The sequence below is a fragment of the Geotrypetes seraphini genome, chromosome 2 (genome assembly GCF_902459505.1).
Source record: "Geotrypetes seraphini chromosome 2, aGeoSer1.1, whole genome shotgun sequence".
NCBI classification, from domain to species: domain Eukaryota; kingdom Metazoa; phylum Chordata; class Amphibia; order Gymnophiona; family Dermophiidae; genus Geotrypetes; species Geotrypetes seraphini.
Window position 1 is genome coordinate 42,807,541 of NC_047085.1, and position 19,127 is coordinate 42,826,667.

The window sequence follows — 19,127 nt, forward strand, 5'->3', positions numbered from 1 at the left end:
ATGTTCTTAAAATAAGCCATGCTATGTCATAGAAACATAGAAAGATGACGGCAGATAAGGGCTACAGCCCATCAAGTCTGCCCATACCATTGACCCCCTTTTAAGTCTACTGGCCCCCTTAACTCTACTGACCTGCTCTATTAAGTCTATATCCTAGCGACCCTATTCATTGGTATGACTCCCGCAGTGATCCCACATAGGTATCCCATTTATTCTTGAAGTCTGGGATACTGCGGGCCTCGATCACCTGTACTGGAAGCTTGTTCCAATGCTCTATCACTCGTTCCGTGAAGAAGTACTTCCTGACGTCTCCACGAAACTTCCCTCCCCTGAGTTTGAGCGGATGTCCTCTTGTGTTCGAGGGTCCTTTGAGAAGAAAGATATCATCTTCCACCTCGACCCGTCCCGTGATGTACTTAAATGTCTCAATCATGTCTCCCCTCTCCCTACGCTCCTCGAGAGTATAGAGCTGCAATTTGTTCAGTCTCTCTTCGTACGAGAAACCCTTTAGCCCCAAAACCATCCTGGTGGCCATCCGCTGAACCGACTCAATTCTGAGCACATCTTTACAGTAATGTGGCCTCCAAAATTGCACACAGTATTCTAGATGAGGTCTCACCATGTCTCTGTATAATGGCATCATGACCTCAGGCTTCCTGTTGACGAAACTTCTCTTGATACAACCCATCATCTGCCGTGCCTTAGATGAAGCCTTCTCCACTTGTCAAGCCAAGTTCCTTGGGCAGTCTGCATCATAAGTAGCTGGCAAATACCAAAGAGTAGATCATATTTTTCACAGTTGATCTGAAGCAATGTGATGGCTTTTACTGGTCTTTTCATTCAGCCATCTCCGTTCTGTTCTCCATACTCTCTCTCTTGTTTGTTCTCCTCTGCTTGGGTTATCGGTCCCAATCCTAACTCTTACCCCACTGGTTCAAATTGCCACCTTTCCAATCTTATTCCTCCTATTCCTCCTCTCTTTCTCATGTACCCTGTGAAAAGTCTTTTGTCTCCAACAAGTTTTCCTACATTCATCTTTCTCTCTCATACTTACCAACTTCCAGAGCAATGAACTACTTCTACTAAAAAGACAATGCAGAAAGAAAATGGAGGAAAAACAGTTAAGATTCCACAACCATGATAAAACAACTACAAACAATACAAAACACAGCCCTAAGACTGGTCTACTCACTGAAGAAATTCGACCACATCACAGAGGCATACCACGACTCACATTGGCTCCCAATGCAAGCGAGAATACACTTCAAATTTTCCTGCCTACTATTTAAAGCAATAAATGGAGACAGCCCAGCCTATTGGAACAATCGACTAGTTCAATCCACCTCAACCAGACAAAGGAGAACCCACACACCATTCACACACCCTCCAACCAAAAACATCAAAAGAAAAAAATTGTACGAGAACCTCCTAGCTACTCGAGCTGCAACACTTGACCCCCAACTCTACAACCTATTCACCTCGACCACAGACTACAAACCTTAAAAAAAGAAATAAAAACCCTTCTATTCAAAAAAAATACATAAAACCGAACTAAATCAGAAATGTCCTAAGGATCACCTGTAACTACTCCATATGTACTTCTAATGTCATGACATTTCAGACATAATTTATGTTATGTTATGTTTGGAATAATGGTTACATATATGAGGTTCAATAAAAGAAAATTTTCACTGCCTGTTTCTATTTATTCCGTTTCATGGTTATTACCAAAAATATTTGTTTACATGGGGGGGAGGTCAAAAAATGATGGGCCCCGGGTGCCACATACCCTAGGTATGCCACTGGTTATAAGGATTGCAATGCATCAGGGAAAGATCATTCTGGTTAATCCAGACTAGCCGCGCAGGCTGTGGTAAGCGGATCTGGTGTGTCTTCGGACGGGTCCTACTCTCAGGCTACAAGTGCAACTGGACCTACTTTCCCAGAGTCCAGTAGCTTGGAGTGTGCATAAGGTGATCCTAGGCATTTTATTTTTCCATAAAAATCTCTTTTGAGTTTTTATTTGGTGGGTTACAATATTCCTTTGCGCATAGACCACTCAAATCTGCCTCTTTCTCACCCTTCTTCTTTTTAAATTTTCAGCTACCCCTGAATTCTCCATCTTCTCTGTCCCTAGCTCTCCCATTTCCCATCTCACTCCTTTCCCAGCCTCCTATTTCCTTCTATCTACTCCCCATTATCACAGTCCTACCACTATACTCACTGTTCTCTCACTAATCATCTCCCTTTTGACCTCATCCACATGGCTCACCACTGGTCAGGCTAAATCATTACCTTTCTCTCATCCCCCATCCCCCATGCAGAACCTCGATGACCCATCCCTGCACAGCACCTTGCCATCTCTCCCTCCCATCCCCCACGTGCAGCAGAACCCTGATGACCCATCCCCCTGCACACCTTTCCATCTCTCCCTCCCATCCCCCACTTGTAGCAGAACCCCGAAGACCCTCTGATGAGGCCCCAACATACCTCTGTTCTGAAAAGCGCAGTGGCAGCAGCACTGAACAGGCTGCTTAACTGTCTTCTCCACCAGGGCCTTCCTTCTACCGCTGCATCACTAATGATGTTATCAGTGACATGGTGGCAGACAGAAGGTCCAGGGGAAGGCAGTGAAACAACCTGTTCAGTGCTGCCGCCACTGCGCTTTTCAGAACAGAGGTGGGATAGGAAGGAGGGATGGATACTGTTGCGGCCCAACTGTCAGACAGTCGTGGCTGGGAAGGAGGGATGGATACTCTCGTGGCCCAGCTCTCAGATGGCTACAGCCTGCTAGTGGGCTGCGGACTGGGGGTTGGGGACCCCTGCTCTAGAGTAGTGTATAGCAAACTGTGCCTCCTGAGATTCCAGGTGTGCCGCAGCACACTGAGGAGGAAGAGAGGCGCTGGCCAGCTGACTTGCCTACAGGACGTGTCTCACCACAAGAGGCACGTCCTGTAGGGCCAGAGGTTCTCAACACACAGTACATTGCCAGCGCTGCATGTCTAGCAACTTCCTGCTGCTATCACGTATCTCCCGAGACTCCTGCCTTCCTCATTTTCTCTTTCCATCCCCAGACCAGCAGCAGCTCGGTGTACATTTAATTTTGCTCCATGTCCAAACTAATGCTAGCGGCAACTGTGTGGGGAAGTTAAAAGCACAGTGAGCTGCCACTAGAGAGAGAGGTACTACTGGACATGGGAGGAGGGAAGGAGAAGGGGTATTGCTGGACATGGGAGGAGAGAAAGGGAAGAGAGGTACTGCTGGACTTTATTTTTCTGTGCTTTTAACTATGTTTCCATTGCCAACTTATCCATTGACTGCTTTTCTCTCCTCCTTCACTTTCTGCCTTGCATCCATCTTTTCATTATAGTTGTTTCATTATAGTCAGTTTGTTCTTGATCTATCCTTGCATCCATCTTTGGCATTAATTTAACATTCAATTTTTCTGCTTTCTTCTCAAAATCTACTTTTCCATGTCTTCCCTTCCCTCCCCGTTTCCATTGTCTGACTTCTCTCTCCTTCCCTCCTCCTCTCCCCCCAGTAGTCCAACATTTATTTATTTAAAAATTTATATATCATATATTAACTGTGTGATTTACAAATTACATACAAATTAACTTAAGTTCCATATACAAACAATAGTAAAACAGATGTGTAGCACAGGAAGGCATTAATAGATGCATTATTAACATGTTCTTGGAATTCATCCTCCCCACACTGTATCACAATATTCCAGGAAAGCACGAACAAACAATAGCAGGTCAGGTTTCAACAGGATTAAAACAGGAAGACATTAATAGTCGGATGCATTTTCAACATATTTTTGAAGTTCATCCTCCCAGCACAATATCATAAAATTCTCTCTCCTAATAGATCTCTCTCCTCCAAGTGGTCCAACCTCTCTGTCCTTCCTTTCTCCCCTTCCCAGTCTGGCATCTCCTCTCCTTCCCATAATTTGGCATCTCTCTCTTCTACTACTACTACTATTATTTCTATAGTGCTACCAGATTCCCCTCTTTCCCTTTCATTCCCTGGTCTGGTATCTCTCCTTTAGTCATCTTCCCCCCCCCCCTGTGTAACATTTCTCTCTCCCTCCTTTCTGCCCCTTGAAGTCTATCTCCCTTCCCTTCCTCCTTTCTGGCCCCCCTCTCAGTCCAACATTTCTCCCTCTCTTCCTTCTGCATGCTGATTCTCCTCTGGTTCTCCTTACCTCCCCCAACCAACTTATCTCCATGAGTCCAACTTTTTACTCTCTCCCTTTTCCCAGTGTGACATTTCTCCTTCCCTCCTGTCTGTTCTCCCCATCCATCTTGCCCTCTCCATGAGTCCAACACTTTATTCCTCCAGCATGCTTTCTCCTTGCCTCTTCCCTCGAGTGCCATTCCTCCTTCCCACCCACCCCAACATGCTCTCTCCCCATGCACCATTTAAGAACATAAGCCCATGGCCAAAACCCAAGGTGTAGCAATATCCCATGCTACCGATACAGGGCAAGCAGTGGCTTCCTCCGTGTCTTTCTCAATAACAGACTAATGGACTTTAACTCCAAGAGCTTGTCTAAACCTTTCTTAAAACCAGCTACACTATCCGCTATAACCACATCCTCTGTCAACGCGTTCCAGAGCTTAACTATTCTCAGAGTGAAAAAAAATTTCCTCCTATTGGTTTTAAAAGTATTTCTCTGCAACTTCGAGTGTCTCCTAGTCTTTGTAATTTTTGATGGAGTGAAAAATCGATCCACTTGTACCTGTGCTACTCCACTCAGGATTTTGTAGACTTCAATCATATCTTCTCTCAGCCGTCTCTTTTTTCCAGGCTGAAGAGCCCTAACCGTTTTAGTCTTTCCACAGTACAAATCCCCTTTACCATCTTGGTCGCTCTTCTTTGAACCTTTTCTAGCGCCACTATATCTCTCTTGAAATAAGGAGACCAGAATTGAATGCAATACTCCAGATGAGGTCGCACCATGGAGCGATACAGGGGTATGTCCATTTCTCTCATCACTCTCACTCCTGCAACAATTTTCTTCCCTTCCCCAACCCCTCACAACTAATATGATCTCACCCCTTGCACCATCTCACCCTCCCCTCCAGTGTGCAGCACCTTTCCTTTTCATCCCCTTCTGCTAGGTCCAGCAGTACCTCTTCTCCCTTCCCTTTCCCTCCCCCCTGTCTAGCAGTACCTCTCCCTCTCCCCATGTCCAGCAGCACCTCTCTTCCGTTTCTCTCCTCCCCTGTCCAGCAGTACCCATCCTCTTTCTAGTGGCAGCTGTGTGGGGAAGTTAAAAGCACAGTGAGCTGCTGCTAGCATTAGTTTAGACGTGGTTCCATCAGGCAGCATCAGGGCTTTTGCTAGGCCGGCCCGCCTCTGACAAGAGGAAGTTGCATCATCAAAGCAGACTGACCTAGCAAAGGCCCAGAAGCTTCCTGATGTAACTGCATCTAAATCAGTGGTCTCAAATTCAAACCCTTTGTGGGGCCACATTTTGGATTTGTAGGTACTTGGAGGGCCGCAGAAAAAATAGTTAATGCCTTATTAAAGAAATGACAATTTTGCATGAGGTAAAACTCTTTATAGTTTATAAAACTTTCCTTTAACAGTTAAAAGGAAAGATATATAAACTATAAAGAGTTTTACCTTATGCAAAATTGTCATTTCTTTAATAAGACATTAACTATTTTTTCTGCGGCCCTCCAAGTACTCTATTTTTTCTGCAGCCCTCACATTTAAAGTTTAATATCTTTTCTTTCTCAAAACTGACACATTTCAATCACTATATTGAAAATAAAATCATTTTCCCTACCTTTGTTGTCTGGTGACTTCATTTTTCTGTGCTTTCAACTATATTTCCAGGTCCTTCTTGTCCTTTGACTGTTTTTCTCTCCATCTTCACTTTCTGCCTTGCATCCATCTTTGTTATAGCAAATTACAGGGACTGTCTATAAACAATAGTCAGTAAAGGGCTTTGAACGGAACGATCGACTGAGCTGGCCAGACACGCTGCTGCTCCAAAAGGAAGGGAAGGGGGAAGAGAAATGCTGTTTTGATCGCGTCCAGACTGCGGGCCGCAAAATAGCACCTGGAGAGCTGCATGCGGCCCATGGGCCGCGTTTGAGACCGCTGATCTAAATTAATGCTAGCGGCAGCTTTGTAGCGAAGTTAAATGCACACTGAGCTGCCGCTGCTGGTCCGGGAGTGGGGAGAGAAGACGAGGAAGGAAGGACTCCCGAGAGATACACGATGGCAACAGGAAGGTGCTAGACATGCGTTGGCATCGTAACGCGTGCTGAGAACCTCTGGCCCTACACGACGATCTGTGAGTGGCACATCCTGTAGGCAAGTCAGCTAGCCGGCACCTCTCCCTCCTCAGTGTGCCGTGGCACAATTAGAATCTCAGGCAGCACAGTTTGCGATATCCTGCCCTAGGTTAGGGCTGTAGCTACAATGCAAATGACCTGCTTAAATAAATCTCCTTCCCTTGGGTTTATCTGGGGATGAAGTAGTTTTCCATACCACCACACAATGTCAGACAGCAACTTGGTTATCCCCTGTTGAATTGGGGGGGGGGGGGGGGGAGATGGACCACCCCGGGCACAGGCTTCCTAAAGGCACAGCCTTTCCCTGTACCTTTTTACTTCCTCAGCATAAGGTTGCTGCCATATGAGCATCAGCGCTCTATCTGACATCATTTCTGGGACCTGTGCCTAGGAAGTGATGTCAAGGGCCAGCTGACACCAACGTGGGCATGCTGTTCACACCAGAGAAGTTAAAAAGGTACAGGGAAAGAAAGGGGGGATGTGTTTGCGGCAGGAGGGGCACCACCGCCCCAGGTGCTGTTCACCCTTACTACGCCACTACCCCTATCCCAGTCTCAGGAAACTCCTGAATCCTTGTTCCAAAAACAAATGCCTTTGCTCTCCTGTGGCGGTACAGGCAGGCTGATACTTCAAAGCTGGCAGGTCAGAGGTGGAGTACCAAAGGCAATTTTGGGGTGCAAACCAGGAGCTTGTTACTTTGGAGTGTTCCTTCTGCCACTAGAGGAACATCACAAGCACAAGCACCCTCCTTCACTTCCAACAACTTCTGTAAGGGGTCTTTTCCAGATAAGCCCCGCCACTAATGCAAAAAGTGCACGGGCGAAAACTTAAGCCCCGCCACCTTATAAATTATTAAACTATTGAAGCCCTCCGAGGAAATTATTCACATGATTTTAATAATGACTCGGGGGGGGGGGGGGTCAAGGGGGGCTCCGCCCCCCCTTGTATATCACTTTCCCCAAGTATTCACTTAGCATGGTGTTAGCTAAAACTGTGTCGGGGGGTTAACTTTTTGGCGGGGCTTATCTGGAAAAGATCCTCTGTAAGTTTCCCCAACCCTTCAGAAGATTCTGGTGCTAGCAGCTTGCTTTTATTGGCAGAACCTATGACAAGATACAAGATAGACACATAGGCATTTAAAAAAAAACAAAACAACGACCCACTCCATATCTCAAATCTTTATTCAAATGCACAAAAAAAATAAAAAGCCGGCCATCTGATTACGGAATACGAACTGCAGAATGCGTAGCCAATGTGAACGGCGGAACCCCCGCGCCCGGCTCGCAGTTTCCGTGTGGAGCAGCTGCCGGCGTCCTCGTTTAGCCACCAGCACCATGGAGCCCCTGGGCTACGAGTTCGAGGAGTCGTTGTTTGCAGAAAGTGAGAAGAGAAGCCCTCCACTCACTCTTGCCCCCGCTGCCTCCTATACGGCCAAGGTCTGCGCGCCTCAGGTGAGTCGTACTCGCCGAGTTACACGAGGCGCGCCTGTCTCGAGCTAAGGCCTGTGTGGAATCCCGGGGTGTGCGCGTGCTGACTTATTTTTTTTCTTCTTCTTCTCATCTCTAGTTCACCGCAGCTAACTTTTTCAGGACGTCACAGTTTATTTGTAAGATGTCGTAATTTTTTTGCCGATGCACGTCAGCTTTATTACGGTTACACAGATGCACGTCTTCTTGATGCATTACGTTCAGGTGGAGCTGCGCTGCTGTGACGTATAGGGAAGGGGAAGGATGTTGGGTTTAGGTCCGGTGATGTGGTTGTTTTTTTCCTGGTCGTAGCTCAAGTCCACTCGCTTTTAGGTTCAGTAAGTATTTCCCTGTCCCTGGAAAGTTTACAATCTACGTTTTTGTACTTGAGGAAAAATTACTTGCTCTAAATGATACAGGAAGATAAGAAGTGGTGCGTTAGAATGGTACAAAGTAGAGAATGACACAGGAACAGATTACAAGGCTTTAGAGACTGTGGGGACAGGATTTGTCCCCATGGGTAACTGTGAGAAACCATCCTGTGTTATGAAGTTTCAACCTCAGTTCTTCTACACCAGCATTCTTCAATGCAAGGCTTGAGGGTCAGTGGCTGTGCCCAATCATACTTTGATTCTTTCCTCTCCTTGAAGAAAGGCACAGATGGTTTCTCGTGGGGACAAAGACAAATTCTGACCCCATGTCAGTCTCTAGTACAAAGTCTCCTAATCCATGTACTAAAACCCTCCAACCAAAATAAAACTTTTTTGGTGACATCTAAATTTATTTTTGTTTTAGGGGAAGGAACCAAAACCCACCCCTTTGCTCTTTAATCTCTCTGCTCCTCCATCTTCACCTTTTCCTACATATCCTTGCTTCTCCCACAGTCCTTGCATCTGACTACAGTCCCTTTATCAGTCACCAGCCCTTGTATCTAATCTCAGACCCTGTGTTCTGTGAGCCTTCTGCCTACCCCAACATCGGACCCCTTCTGCCACACCTACCTTCTGCCTTTGTAGTCGTCCTTTCCATAGCCTATGCCCTTTTTATCCCAATAACAAATGGTATGTAAGTTGCAGGATTTTTAAAACTTGCACTGACAAAAAAACTGCACATTGGCTCCATGAGTAAAATATCTCCCTTTGTTGGTTAAGGAGATCACTTAGTTTAGGAAATATTCAATATCTTCACAAACCATCTGAATATCCCACAAACTCCATAATCAATCTTGTCAATTATACCTTCTTAGGCAAATCATTTAGCTTAGGAAATATTCAATATCTTCACAGATCATCCGAATATCCTTTCTTAGTGCACGAGTGAGGATTGTTTTTGCATTGACAAGGAGGGATATGTTTAAACAAGAACTGGACTAACTGATCTCTGCCCTGTCCCTTAATTGCACCCTGCAAACATTCCAACCCCCTCTCCCCGGGATCCTCAACACACTCCTCAAAAATTCCTTAGTGGCATAGTGGACCTTAACACTCTCAAATCCCCCTTGGACCTCCCCCTGGTCCAAGGCACCTTGGGTTAGGGCACTCCAGGCATAGGACTGCCCAGCGAGCCTTTGTAATAATGGACCAGGCCCCACCAGACCAATTATGCTTACCAGGTCTGTGGGAGCATCCATTGGCATCCCTTCACTCTGCTATCTTGGAAAATATCAGAATGCTACCCCTAGTACTGCATCAAGATGCCTTTCTGGGAGCAGCCTGCTAAATAAGGGAAGCGCTCCCTTATTTGGAAAACTGATTCTTGAAGGTGAGTCCTGAAGCATTTTGGAAAATGGCAGTACCAGAGAAAGGGTGTCAGCAGATCCACTTGGCCCACAAGGTTTCTGTATATGGGGGTCAGGACGAGTGTGAGGTGCAAGTTGCCTTCTGGGCCACCAAGGTTTTTTTGTGGGAGAGGGCAAGGGGGTAGGAAGTGCAAGGAAGAGACTTTGGCCTCCAGGGAGATTTTGGAGGGTGGGAGTGGTCCATCCTGGAGTTTTTTTGTGGGGGGTCCAAAAGTGTACTTGAGCCACCAGAGATATTGATTCATCTGAAGTGAAGGGCTGCACTTCACCTCAGATGACCCTTTTGATATAATGCTGCATCTTTTCCTCCAACTCTGAGCCAGAGTAAAGAATCATGCTACAATAAAAACTTGTTAAATTTTGGTAGTTTTTATGTTGGGATCAATTTGACATTCAGTTTTGGATATATTCTACATGACCACTGCAATAACCTGTAAAAATCACATGATTTTTTTGAATTTAGATATACACGGTCGAGTCACATTATTATGACCACCTCTGACATCAGAGATGCACAGCCAATGAACAAATTCACATGTCATACACAGACTTCATATGTATGTATATAAGGTGGGATGTCAGCAATTGCCAAAATAGCAACCATGGCTGTCATGGGGAAAAAGCGCAATTTATTAGACATTGAAAAGGCATGATCATTGGCTACTGGGCCAAGGGCTGATACCAAACGCACAATCCAATCCCTGAACCCCAAGGGCTCAAAATCTGATACTATCTCCCCATTCATATTAAAATAATACTTCCATATATTTGGCCCTCTCATTCACATAGTGATTACCACAAGCCTTACCTCAGGTACATTGCCTAGGGACTGGAAACATTCAACAATCCATCCAAAAATCAAGGGCTTTAAGGAAAAAAAAAATAACAGAAAAATCCAATTACTGACCAATTGCAAACTTCCTAGCAAAATTAACTGAAAAAATTAGTTTTCAACCTGGTCTCTGATTTCATTGAAAAAATGAATGTCTTACATCCAAACCAAATGGAATTTAGGTAACACCACTCTACAGAACACTCTCTAATAGGACTCACAACGACTATCCTATACCGCCTAGACCAGTGGTTTCCAACGGGCACGCTACCGCCCACCAGTGAGCGCTGAGAATTATAAGGGGGCGTTTTGTGTCCAAATCATAATGAAGGAGCATTGAGGACCAGCCGCCGCACCCTTGAGCAATTGGCGAATCCAATGGCCACTGATGGCAGCACTATCGTCTTTGTTTTGATTCTTCAACTTTTGACGCTTTAACTTTTTGCCGCCACGGCATCATTCTCACCAAGTCCCGTGCGACTGCCCCAAAGCTTCTTCTCTGATGCAAGCTGCCCAGGCGGAAACAGGAAGTGCATCAGAGGAGAAGCTTTAGGACAGTCGCGCGGAACTTGGTGAGAATATTGCCGCATCCAGAGACATCAGAAAGCGAAAACTGTGAAGAGCATTCACAAAGGTGAGGGGAAGGAAGGAAGGTGGCCTGATGAAGGGAAGAGGTTGAGTGGTACTGAAGGGAAGTGAGGGAGGAGAGAGAGGGAAGCAGACGCTGAAGGGAAGTGGAGAGAGAGGAAGGAGCAGAAGCTGGATGGAATTTTTGTATTGAGACTGCCCCATACGCCAGAAATGAAGCATTTAGTAAACATCATATGTTGCTATGACACAGGGAATGGGGGAAAGAAATTAAAATGCAAAAAAAAGAAGCAGGGGTTGTGCCCTCCCAGACAGAGAGATGCTAGATTGGGTGGAAGGGGGATGGACAGAGAAAGGAACATAGAAAAAAGAGAAAGCTGGCATTTCAGGTTTGCATGTAATCTCCTGTCACCAGGCTAGGATGGTTGATGTCAGGCTTCACTTTGTTCTGCTTCCACTGGTCCCTCTTTCTGGCAGCACTAGTGGTGACAGCTCTAAATGCAAGCCGGCACTCCAGCATGATGACGTTCTTGAGGAAGACCATCATGCCAAGGGGCTGGCATATCTTGGGTGGAGGATAGGAGGACAGTGCTTTATTGGGGAGAAGCCACAGATTTTTGTTTTATTATTTTACTTAATATACTGCTTTTGGGGGGATACAATTCTACCAAGTTACAAATAAGTAATACTATACTATAAACCAATAAAAACAGGGCAAAGGAGTACAGAAATTAAACAGATTACCATTAGGTGGCACTATGAATCAAAAGGACAGGACAAAAAGGGAAACCTGGAAGCAGAATTAAATAAAAAGTAACAAAAGATTCATCAGTAGCAACAACTAAGGGCCTCTTCTATTAAACTGCGCTAGTAGTTTTCTAGCACGGGGAGCCATAATGAATGGCCCGCTCTGCTCTGCTCTGCTCCTGACGTTCATAGAGTTCCTATGAGTGTCGGGAGCAGTGCGGGCCATTCAGCGCGGCTCTCTGAGCTATAAACTGCTAGCGCAGTTTAATAGAAGAGGGGGCAACTGTCCATCCTTAGATCCATAGCGCTAGTCGGCCAGAAAGGCTGATGAGGATAGTCTTTAATCTCATCTTGAAGTTCTTAAAATTAGTCTCTTGTCTAAGGTATAAAGACAGAATATTCAAAAGAGGCAAGGAAGAAAAAAGGCTGTGTTTCTAGTGGAGTCAAATCCAACCATAGCTAAGCAGTGACAGAATAGCAAGAGGATGTTGCTCATGAGAACGCAGACATCTTTTTGGAACATACAGAATCAAATGGCCAAACAAGTAGTGGGAGAGACCTGTATAGAAGGCTTTATGTACTTTTCATTCACATCTTATGGGGCGGGAGGGGGGATCAGTGATCACAGGGGGAGTAAGGTGGGATCATGCCTTCATCCCTCCAGTGGTCATCTGGTTAATCTGGCCACCTTCTAGGCACTTACTTGTTATGAAAAATGTCTAGCCTCGTATGTCCAAATTGTGCCCTGGACAATGTTTCATTATTGCAGAAAAATGTCCAGATCATAAGCCCGCCCTAGTCCCACCCAAAACACGCCTCTAGCATGCACCCTTGAGATTTCAAATGGGTTTTGAAAATAGTGATTTGGAAGGTTTGGTGAGAAAAACATCCGCCTGCCAATTTATGCTACTTTATGGACATTTTTCTTTTTTGAAAATAAGCCCCATAGTTACTTAGACCATGCTTTTCTTCTTACACAGTTTGCTTCATTGTAGCAGTTCTCTGTCTCCTAAGAACAGGGGTGTCAAACTCAACTACATAAGGGGCCAAAATCTAAAACATAGGCTAAGTTGCGGGCTGAATTTTTTATAAAGATACTTAAGCGTCCTTTTATTAAGGTACAATAACTGATTTAGCGTGCTCTAAATGCGCACCTTAATAAAAGGACCCCTTAGTCTTAGTAGAAGAATAGGGTTGCAACCTCTCCAACCCCACGCCGGCTCAGTGAGGTAAACAAAATAAATAAAAAAAGACTTTTCCTGTCTCTTTTAGGTCCTAGTTCATGCCTGCTGTCTAACACCAGCTCTGGCAGGATACACATTTAAATCTGACATATTGTAATCACAAAACAGAAAATAAAATTATTTTTTCTACCTTTTGTTGTCTGGTGATTATTCAAATCATGTAGTCCCAGGCTCTGGTTGTCTTCTGATAACTTGCTTGCCAGGGTCTCCTTTCTTCTTCCTTTCCGTTTCTCTTCCCTCCCCCGGAGGTCTGCCATTTTTCCTTTTGGCCTGAGATTTGGCTCTCTGTTCCTTCCCTCCTTCCATTCCAGCTTCAGAGAAGGGGCGGGACCGCGGCAGAGAGAAGAGAGCTCCAAAGCCGTACAGCAGCTTGCAAAGATCGCTAGTGCCAACGATCTTATTGCAGGCTGCTGAAATTAGGAAAATTCATTCCGGGAGGCCAGGGGGAACACGCAGGCCTTCCGGGGAGGAGGGGGAGGGTACAGGCCTTCAGAGGAGATAGACAGGCTGGCCTTCGGGGGAGATGCAGGCCTTCAAAGAGGTGGGACAGGCAGGCAGGCCTTCGGGAGGGAGATGCAGGTCTTCAAAGGGGGGGACAGGCAGGCAGGCCTTCGAGGGGAGATGCAGATCTTCAAAGGGGGGGACAGGCAGGCAGGCAGGTCTTCGGGGGGATGTAGGCGTTCAAGGGGGGGGACAGGCCTTCAGGGGAGGTGCAGGCCTTCAAGGGGGGGACAGACCAGGGGACGGGGGGGGCTCTGGTGTAGAAGTACACAGAAGGAGGGAAGGGAGGGGGTTCAAAGAGATGTGCATATGCCAGACTTTGGAGGGGGAAGAAATAATGGATCTGAAAATAGAGAAGAGGGAGAGAGATAATAGACCATGGGATTTAGGAAGGGAAGGAACAGAAAGGGAGAGAAGTTGGACACAAGGGATGGTGTAGAGGGGGGGATAGAGATACTGGATAGGAGGGTAGTTGGGAAAAGAAAGGGAGAGATGGTGGACCCCGGGGTGGTGGGGAAGGAGGGAGAGATGCTGGATGAAAGAGTAGTTAAAAAAAGGTGGATCTGTGGAGGGAGATGAAGAAAAGGAAAGATGCCAGACCTCCTGGGGAGGGAAGGGGAGGACAGAGATGGCAGATGGATGGTTGGCAAGAAGAAAGAAGGAGACCCTGGCAAGCAAGTTATCAGAAGATAATCAGAGCTTGGGACCAACAAGATTTGAATAATGATCAGACAACAAAAGGTAGAAAAACTAATTTTATTTTCTGTTTTGTGATTACAATATGTCAGATTTGAAACTTGTATCCTGCCAGAGCTGGTGTTAGACCGCAAACGTGAGCTAGGATTTAACAGAGAGGAAAAGTATTTTTTGTTTGTTTATTTTGTTTACACCATAGTGCCAGTGTGGTTAGAAGAAGGCAAAGGGGGTGAAGAGGCTATAAAAGAAACCCACCAGGATGTTTGAAAAAAAAACACCCAATTGGGCAGGAAAATCAAATCGAATCGAAAAACCAATTCAGTAAGCTGAATCAAATCGAATCAAATTTTTTTTTTCCTGAATCGGGCAGCACTAGAATGTATTGCTGAGGCTACGGCAGCCTGCTCGGATCGCTACAGCTGATCAGCGATCCTCTCTGCAGGCTGCTTTAATGTGAGACTGGGAAGCCACGTGAACCTACAGCTGATGTAGCGCTTGCACCTGATTGAGTTAAAAAAATGTCTGACAGCGAGCCAGCTTAAGTGCAAATTTGTAATTGACTGGCGGGCCAAATTTTATTGCACTGCAGGCTAAATTTGGCCTGCGGGCCAGAGTTTGATAAGTCTGCCTTAGAACTTCATTATTATTACTATTACTATAACATCCCTTGCAGTTCATATTCTAGTTATGAAAGACAGACAGGATCTACAGACAAAAATAACAGACCTAACACTAAAACAGTGAGGCTGTGAAAGAAAGATTAATTGATGAAGGGGCAGTTTTAATTGAATTTAAGTCTTAAAAAGGAACTGGACATTTAGCAGTTTATACAAGAAAATTACCAGTGTGTGTGGGGAGAGGTAAGATGGGAAATAAAATCAGAAAAATGAACATTTCTCTCCTTAATCCTGTAACATAAATGCTAGAATTTCAGAAAGCCATGCAGGAAACATTGATTGTATATTTCTGTATGGGGTCCTTTTATCAAGCCACTCTAGCGGGGTTAGCGCATGGGACATTTCATCACGCACTAATCCCTGCGGCCGGCCAAAAAACTAACGCCTGCTCAATGCAGGTGTTAGTGGCTAGCACGGCAGGCGGTTTAATGTGTGGTATTACGCACGTTAAACCCCTACCGCAGCTTGATAAAAGGACCCTTATGTGTTGTGAGGGAAGACAGGGATTTGGAATTAAAATCTAATATGAAGGTATAGAAGGGGTTTCTATGTATTTTCAATTTGAAATGCTCTGTTTTGCTGCTGAACAGCTTGGTTATCTGTTGCAGCTTCTGAAATATCTTTTCATTAATTATGATTTTATTTATTTGCAGTGGTTTTTTGGGGAAAAAAGGAGCGAAGATTATGCTGAGGTTCTGACAGCTAAAAAATTCAGCGGGGATTTGGCATACAGACGACAAAACTTTCAGGTGCATTTTAGTTTGTTTTTTTCCATTTCGTTTGTTCCTGTGCAGCACTTTGCCTAGTACAAGATTTTGCTGTACACTTCTCCCTCCAAATCCGCTGTTTCAGTATCTGCGGATTTGGTTATTCACGATTTTTTATTAAAAAAAGAAGAAGCGAATTCCGTACCTTCCTCGCCTTCCTCTCGCCTCCTTCCCAGTATCCCAGACCTTACCTGGTGGTCTAGCAGGCTTTCAGAGCAGGAGCGATCTTCCTACGCTACTGCCTCGTGCAGATCACTCATAGAAAATGGCTGCCGTGAGTTCCCGTCATAGTCTTGAGAGACGACGGGAACTCATGGCATCCATTTGCTATGAGTCATCTGCATGGGGCAGGAGAGTAGGAAGATCGCTCCTGCCCCGAAAGCCCACTAGACCACCAGGTAAGGTCTGGGATGCTGGGAGGGAGGTGGGAAGGTCTGGAATGAGGCGGGGGTGGGTCAGAGCCGCCGAAAACTTATTCGCGATTTTTCACACTTCGCGGTCCAGCTCTGCACCCAACTCCATGAATACCGAAGGAGAAGTGTTTAGCCTAGGAGCTGGAGTGCATCTTTTTCATAAGACTTTGTGTCAAATATATTTCTGTTTATAACTGGTCATCAGCTAATCTGGTTATAAAATTTGTTCTGGGTGGCCTTTATGAGCCATTGTTTTATGCCTTATTTTTTGGCCAGAGAATTTTCTTCCTTAGCATTAGTGAAGTTTTTTTTCTCTCTGGTCTGTTTCTGGAGCGAACCTACGATTGCCAATTAGACTCTTTAATGAAGTTGTGTACTTTGAGAGCATTCATACTTTTGGATTTTGAGGTCCACTTTATAGCGCTTGGTTTAGCTCAGTGGTCCATCTAGTGCTAAAGAGTTGAGAGATACTTAGGTGTTTTTGTTTTACAGTTGAGTTTCCTTAGCGCCGGCAGCAGATGAATCCAGAGATCGTGGGATAGCACATACCTACCAGCAGGTGGAGATAGAGCCCTGATTTTCAGGAGTATATCTGGATGGAACTCCCTCTTGCCAATCAGTATGCCCTATCTCCAGCAGGTTAGATGGTGTCTATCATTCTGGTTCCTGGTTGCTGCTCCTGAGGACGAAGGGCTTGCTGCTCCTGTTGCTGTGGCTTCAGTTGAGCCTTGGAGAGTTGGCTGGGCTGGGCCAACCCGGGTCCCTTCCCCACCGTCCCTATCATTGCGAAGAAGCTGAGGGGGTCTGAGGTTCCTTTCCCATATTTAAAAAAAAAAAAATCCGACCTTGGGTGCCGGCATCCATAGGCCGCTGCAGCACAAGCTTCTCCCTTTTGCCTTCCGGTAAGATGAGGAGCACGTGAGTACTTTGAGTCTTTCTTGTTGGTTTTGTTTGTGCCGGATTGTGAGCCGAAAGGGGCGCATTTGGCAGCGGAGGCAGTTAAGCGATGTTCCCGCTGTGGGAAGGGAAAGACGCTGGCGGGAATTTGTGTGGCTGGTTGTGCGGGGGACGCGGGGTTGAATTTGGCAGCGCCAGAAGGCGCGTCTTTTTCCCACGCGTCCAACACAGCTGCTGCGGTTTTGAAAGCTCCGTTGCAGGAGCAGGCCTCTTCGGAGATGGTTGTTAGCCTGAGCGAGTCCGATGGTGGGGGGGGGGAGAGGAGGGAAGGTACAGAGCGAACCGGGGTTGATAGGTTGGCAGCCTGATTCTTTGCTTTTCTCCCCAAAGTTTATCTTTGCAATGCACAAAGCCTTTTTATTACAGAAGGCAAACTCCAGTAAAGAGGGAGAAGGAGCAGGGGACGCCTCGGTTCCGGCGCTGCAGGTCCGACCTTTAATGCAGGGGAAGACAGGGCCAAGAGGCGCAAAATTGTGCTAGACACAGAGGAAGAGCAGGATTCTCACCCTAATCTAGCTCTCACTTTGTTTGGGGCAGTACTCCAGATCGGGCAATGGTACGCCTGCATCTGGAGTACCTCGTCCTTTGTGGTTGTTCCATAAAGAGGAACTGTCGGCATTTATTTCTAAGGCCTTGGAGTGCCTTCACATTTCTCAGGCAGACCCAGGGGTGGCAACAACACCCAACCCCTTAATGGTGGGCACTAGGAGGCCTCCTAGATCGTTTCTAGTGCATGAGGCCATGCAGGAATTAATTGCTGCAGAATGGGTCACACCAGAGTATGGGCTCAGGGTAGCCAAGGCTATGAGACAATTGTATCTGGTAGCTCAGGAAGATTTAGTGAACTTCGGGCTGCCCAGGGTGGATGCACTAATAGCAGCCATAGCTAGGAAGACCACTCTGCCTGTAGAAGGTTGAGTGGCACTTAGAGATCCTCAGGATAAGAGAAGTTTCTTCTGCTTCTGTCAGCGGCGCATATTGCGGGTAAGGACAACATTCAAGCAGCCTTCCTCAGCAGGAATCGGTTGGATCCTGGGGAATGGGAGCTGTCTCGACAAGCATTCTAGCTCATTGTTTACAAGTGGGGGCTCCCAGAGATAGATCTTATGGCCTCGGGCTGCAACGCCAAAGTTCCCAGGTTTTTCAGCAGGCGCAGATATCAGAGTTCAGAAGGGATAGATGCTTTGGTTCTTCCATGGCCTCCGCACAGTCTGCTATATGCATTTCCTCCTTGGTCGATGATAGGCCAGGTATTAGATCAGATTGCACACTTCCCGGGATCAGTGATGTTCATTGCCCCGGATTGGCCGTGTCGTCCGTGGTATGCGGATCTGATGAAGCTGTCACAGGGCCCTCCACTTTGGTTCCCAGTGACACCAGACTTACTCACACAAGGACCAGTGCAGATGGAAGATCCCTCCTGCTTTGGTCTTACAGCCTGGCTATTGAAAGGTCAAGGCTGAAGTGGAAGGGGTATTCCGAGCAGGTTATTTCTACTCTGCTGCAGGCAAAGAAAAAGTCTACTTCTACGGCTTATGCTAGGGTCTGGCGAGTATTTGACTCTTGGTGTTGTAGAATGGGGATTTTGCCTTTTCAGGCTTCCTTATCTCATATTCTCTCTTTTTTTGCAAGAAGGGGTTTCCAAAGGATGAGCGTGCAATTCCCTTCGAGTGCAAGTGGTGGCTATTGCCTGTTACAGAAGTAAGGTGTCTAATACTTCTTTAGGGTCTCAGCCAGATGTCATGAGGTTCCTTAAGGGGGTCAACAGGATTAGGCTGCTGCTGCGGAAGCCTGTCCAGATTGGAGTTTGAAGGTGGTTCTTGGGTGGGTTGATTGGAGCTCCTTTTGAATCTTTGAGTACGGCGACGATCAAGGATGTTACCTTAAAGACAATTTTTCTGGTGACTATGGCCTTGGCAAGGCAGGTGTCAGAGTTGCAAGCTCTGTCTTGCAGGGATCCGTTCTTACATTTTTTGGACTCATGGGTCTCGATTTGGACGGTTCCTTCTTTTCTGCCTAAGGTAGTTTCGTCTTTTCACGTCAATCAGGCTCTCTTCCTTCCGGCCTTCAGGGAAGAAGAGTGGGGGTCTCAATTTCAGTCTTTACATTTGCTGGATGTGCGTA

General features: G+C 46.1%; 1 protein-coding gene across 1 annotated transcript in view; it reads left to right on the top strand.

Moving 5' to 3' along the window:
• The first annotated feature begins 7,366 nt into the window (after nucleotides 1-7,366).
• Nucleotides 7,367-19,127, top strand: part of C2H8orf76 (chromosome 2 C8orf76 homolog) — a 36,851-nt gene continuing 25,090 nt past the window's right edge. Inside the window, exons 1-2 of the mRNA XM_033929478.1 lie at nucleotides 7,367-7,768; nucleotides 15,520-15,615. Coding sequence (XP_033785369.1) covers nucleotides 7,559-7,768; nucleotides 15,520-15,615 — 306 coding nt within the window. The 5' untranslated portion in view covers nucleotides 7,367-7,558. The remainder of the gene's footprint in view (nucleotides 7,769-15,519; nucleotides 15,616-19,127) is intronic.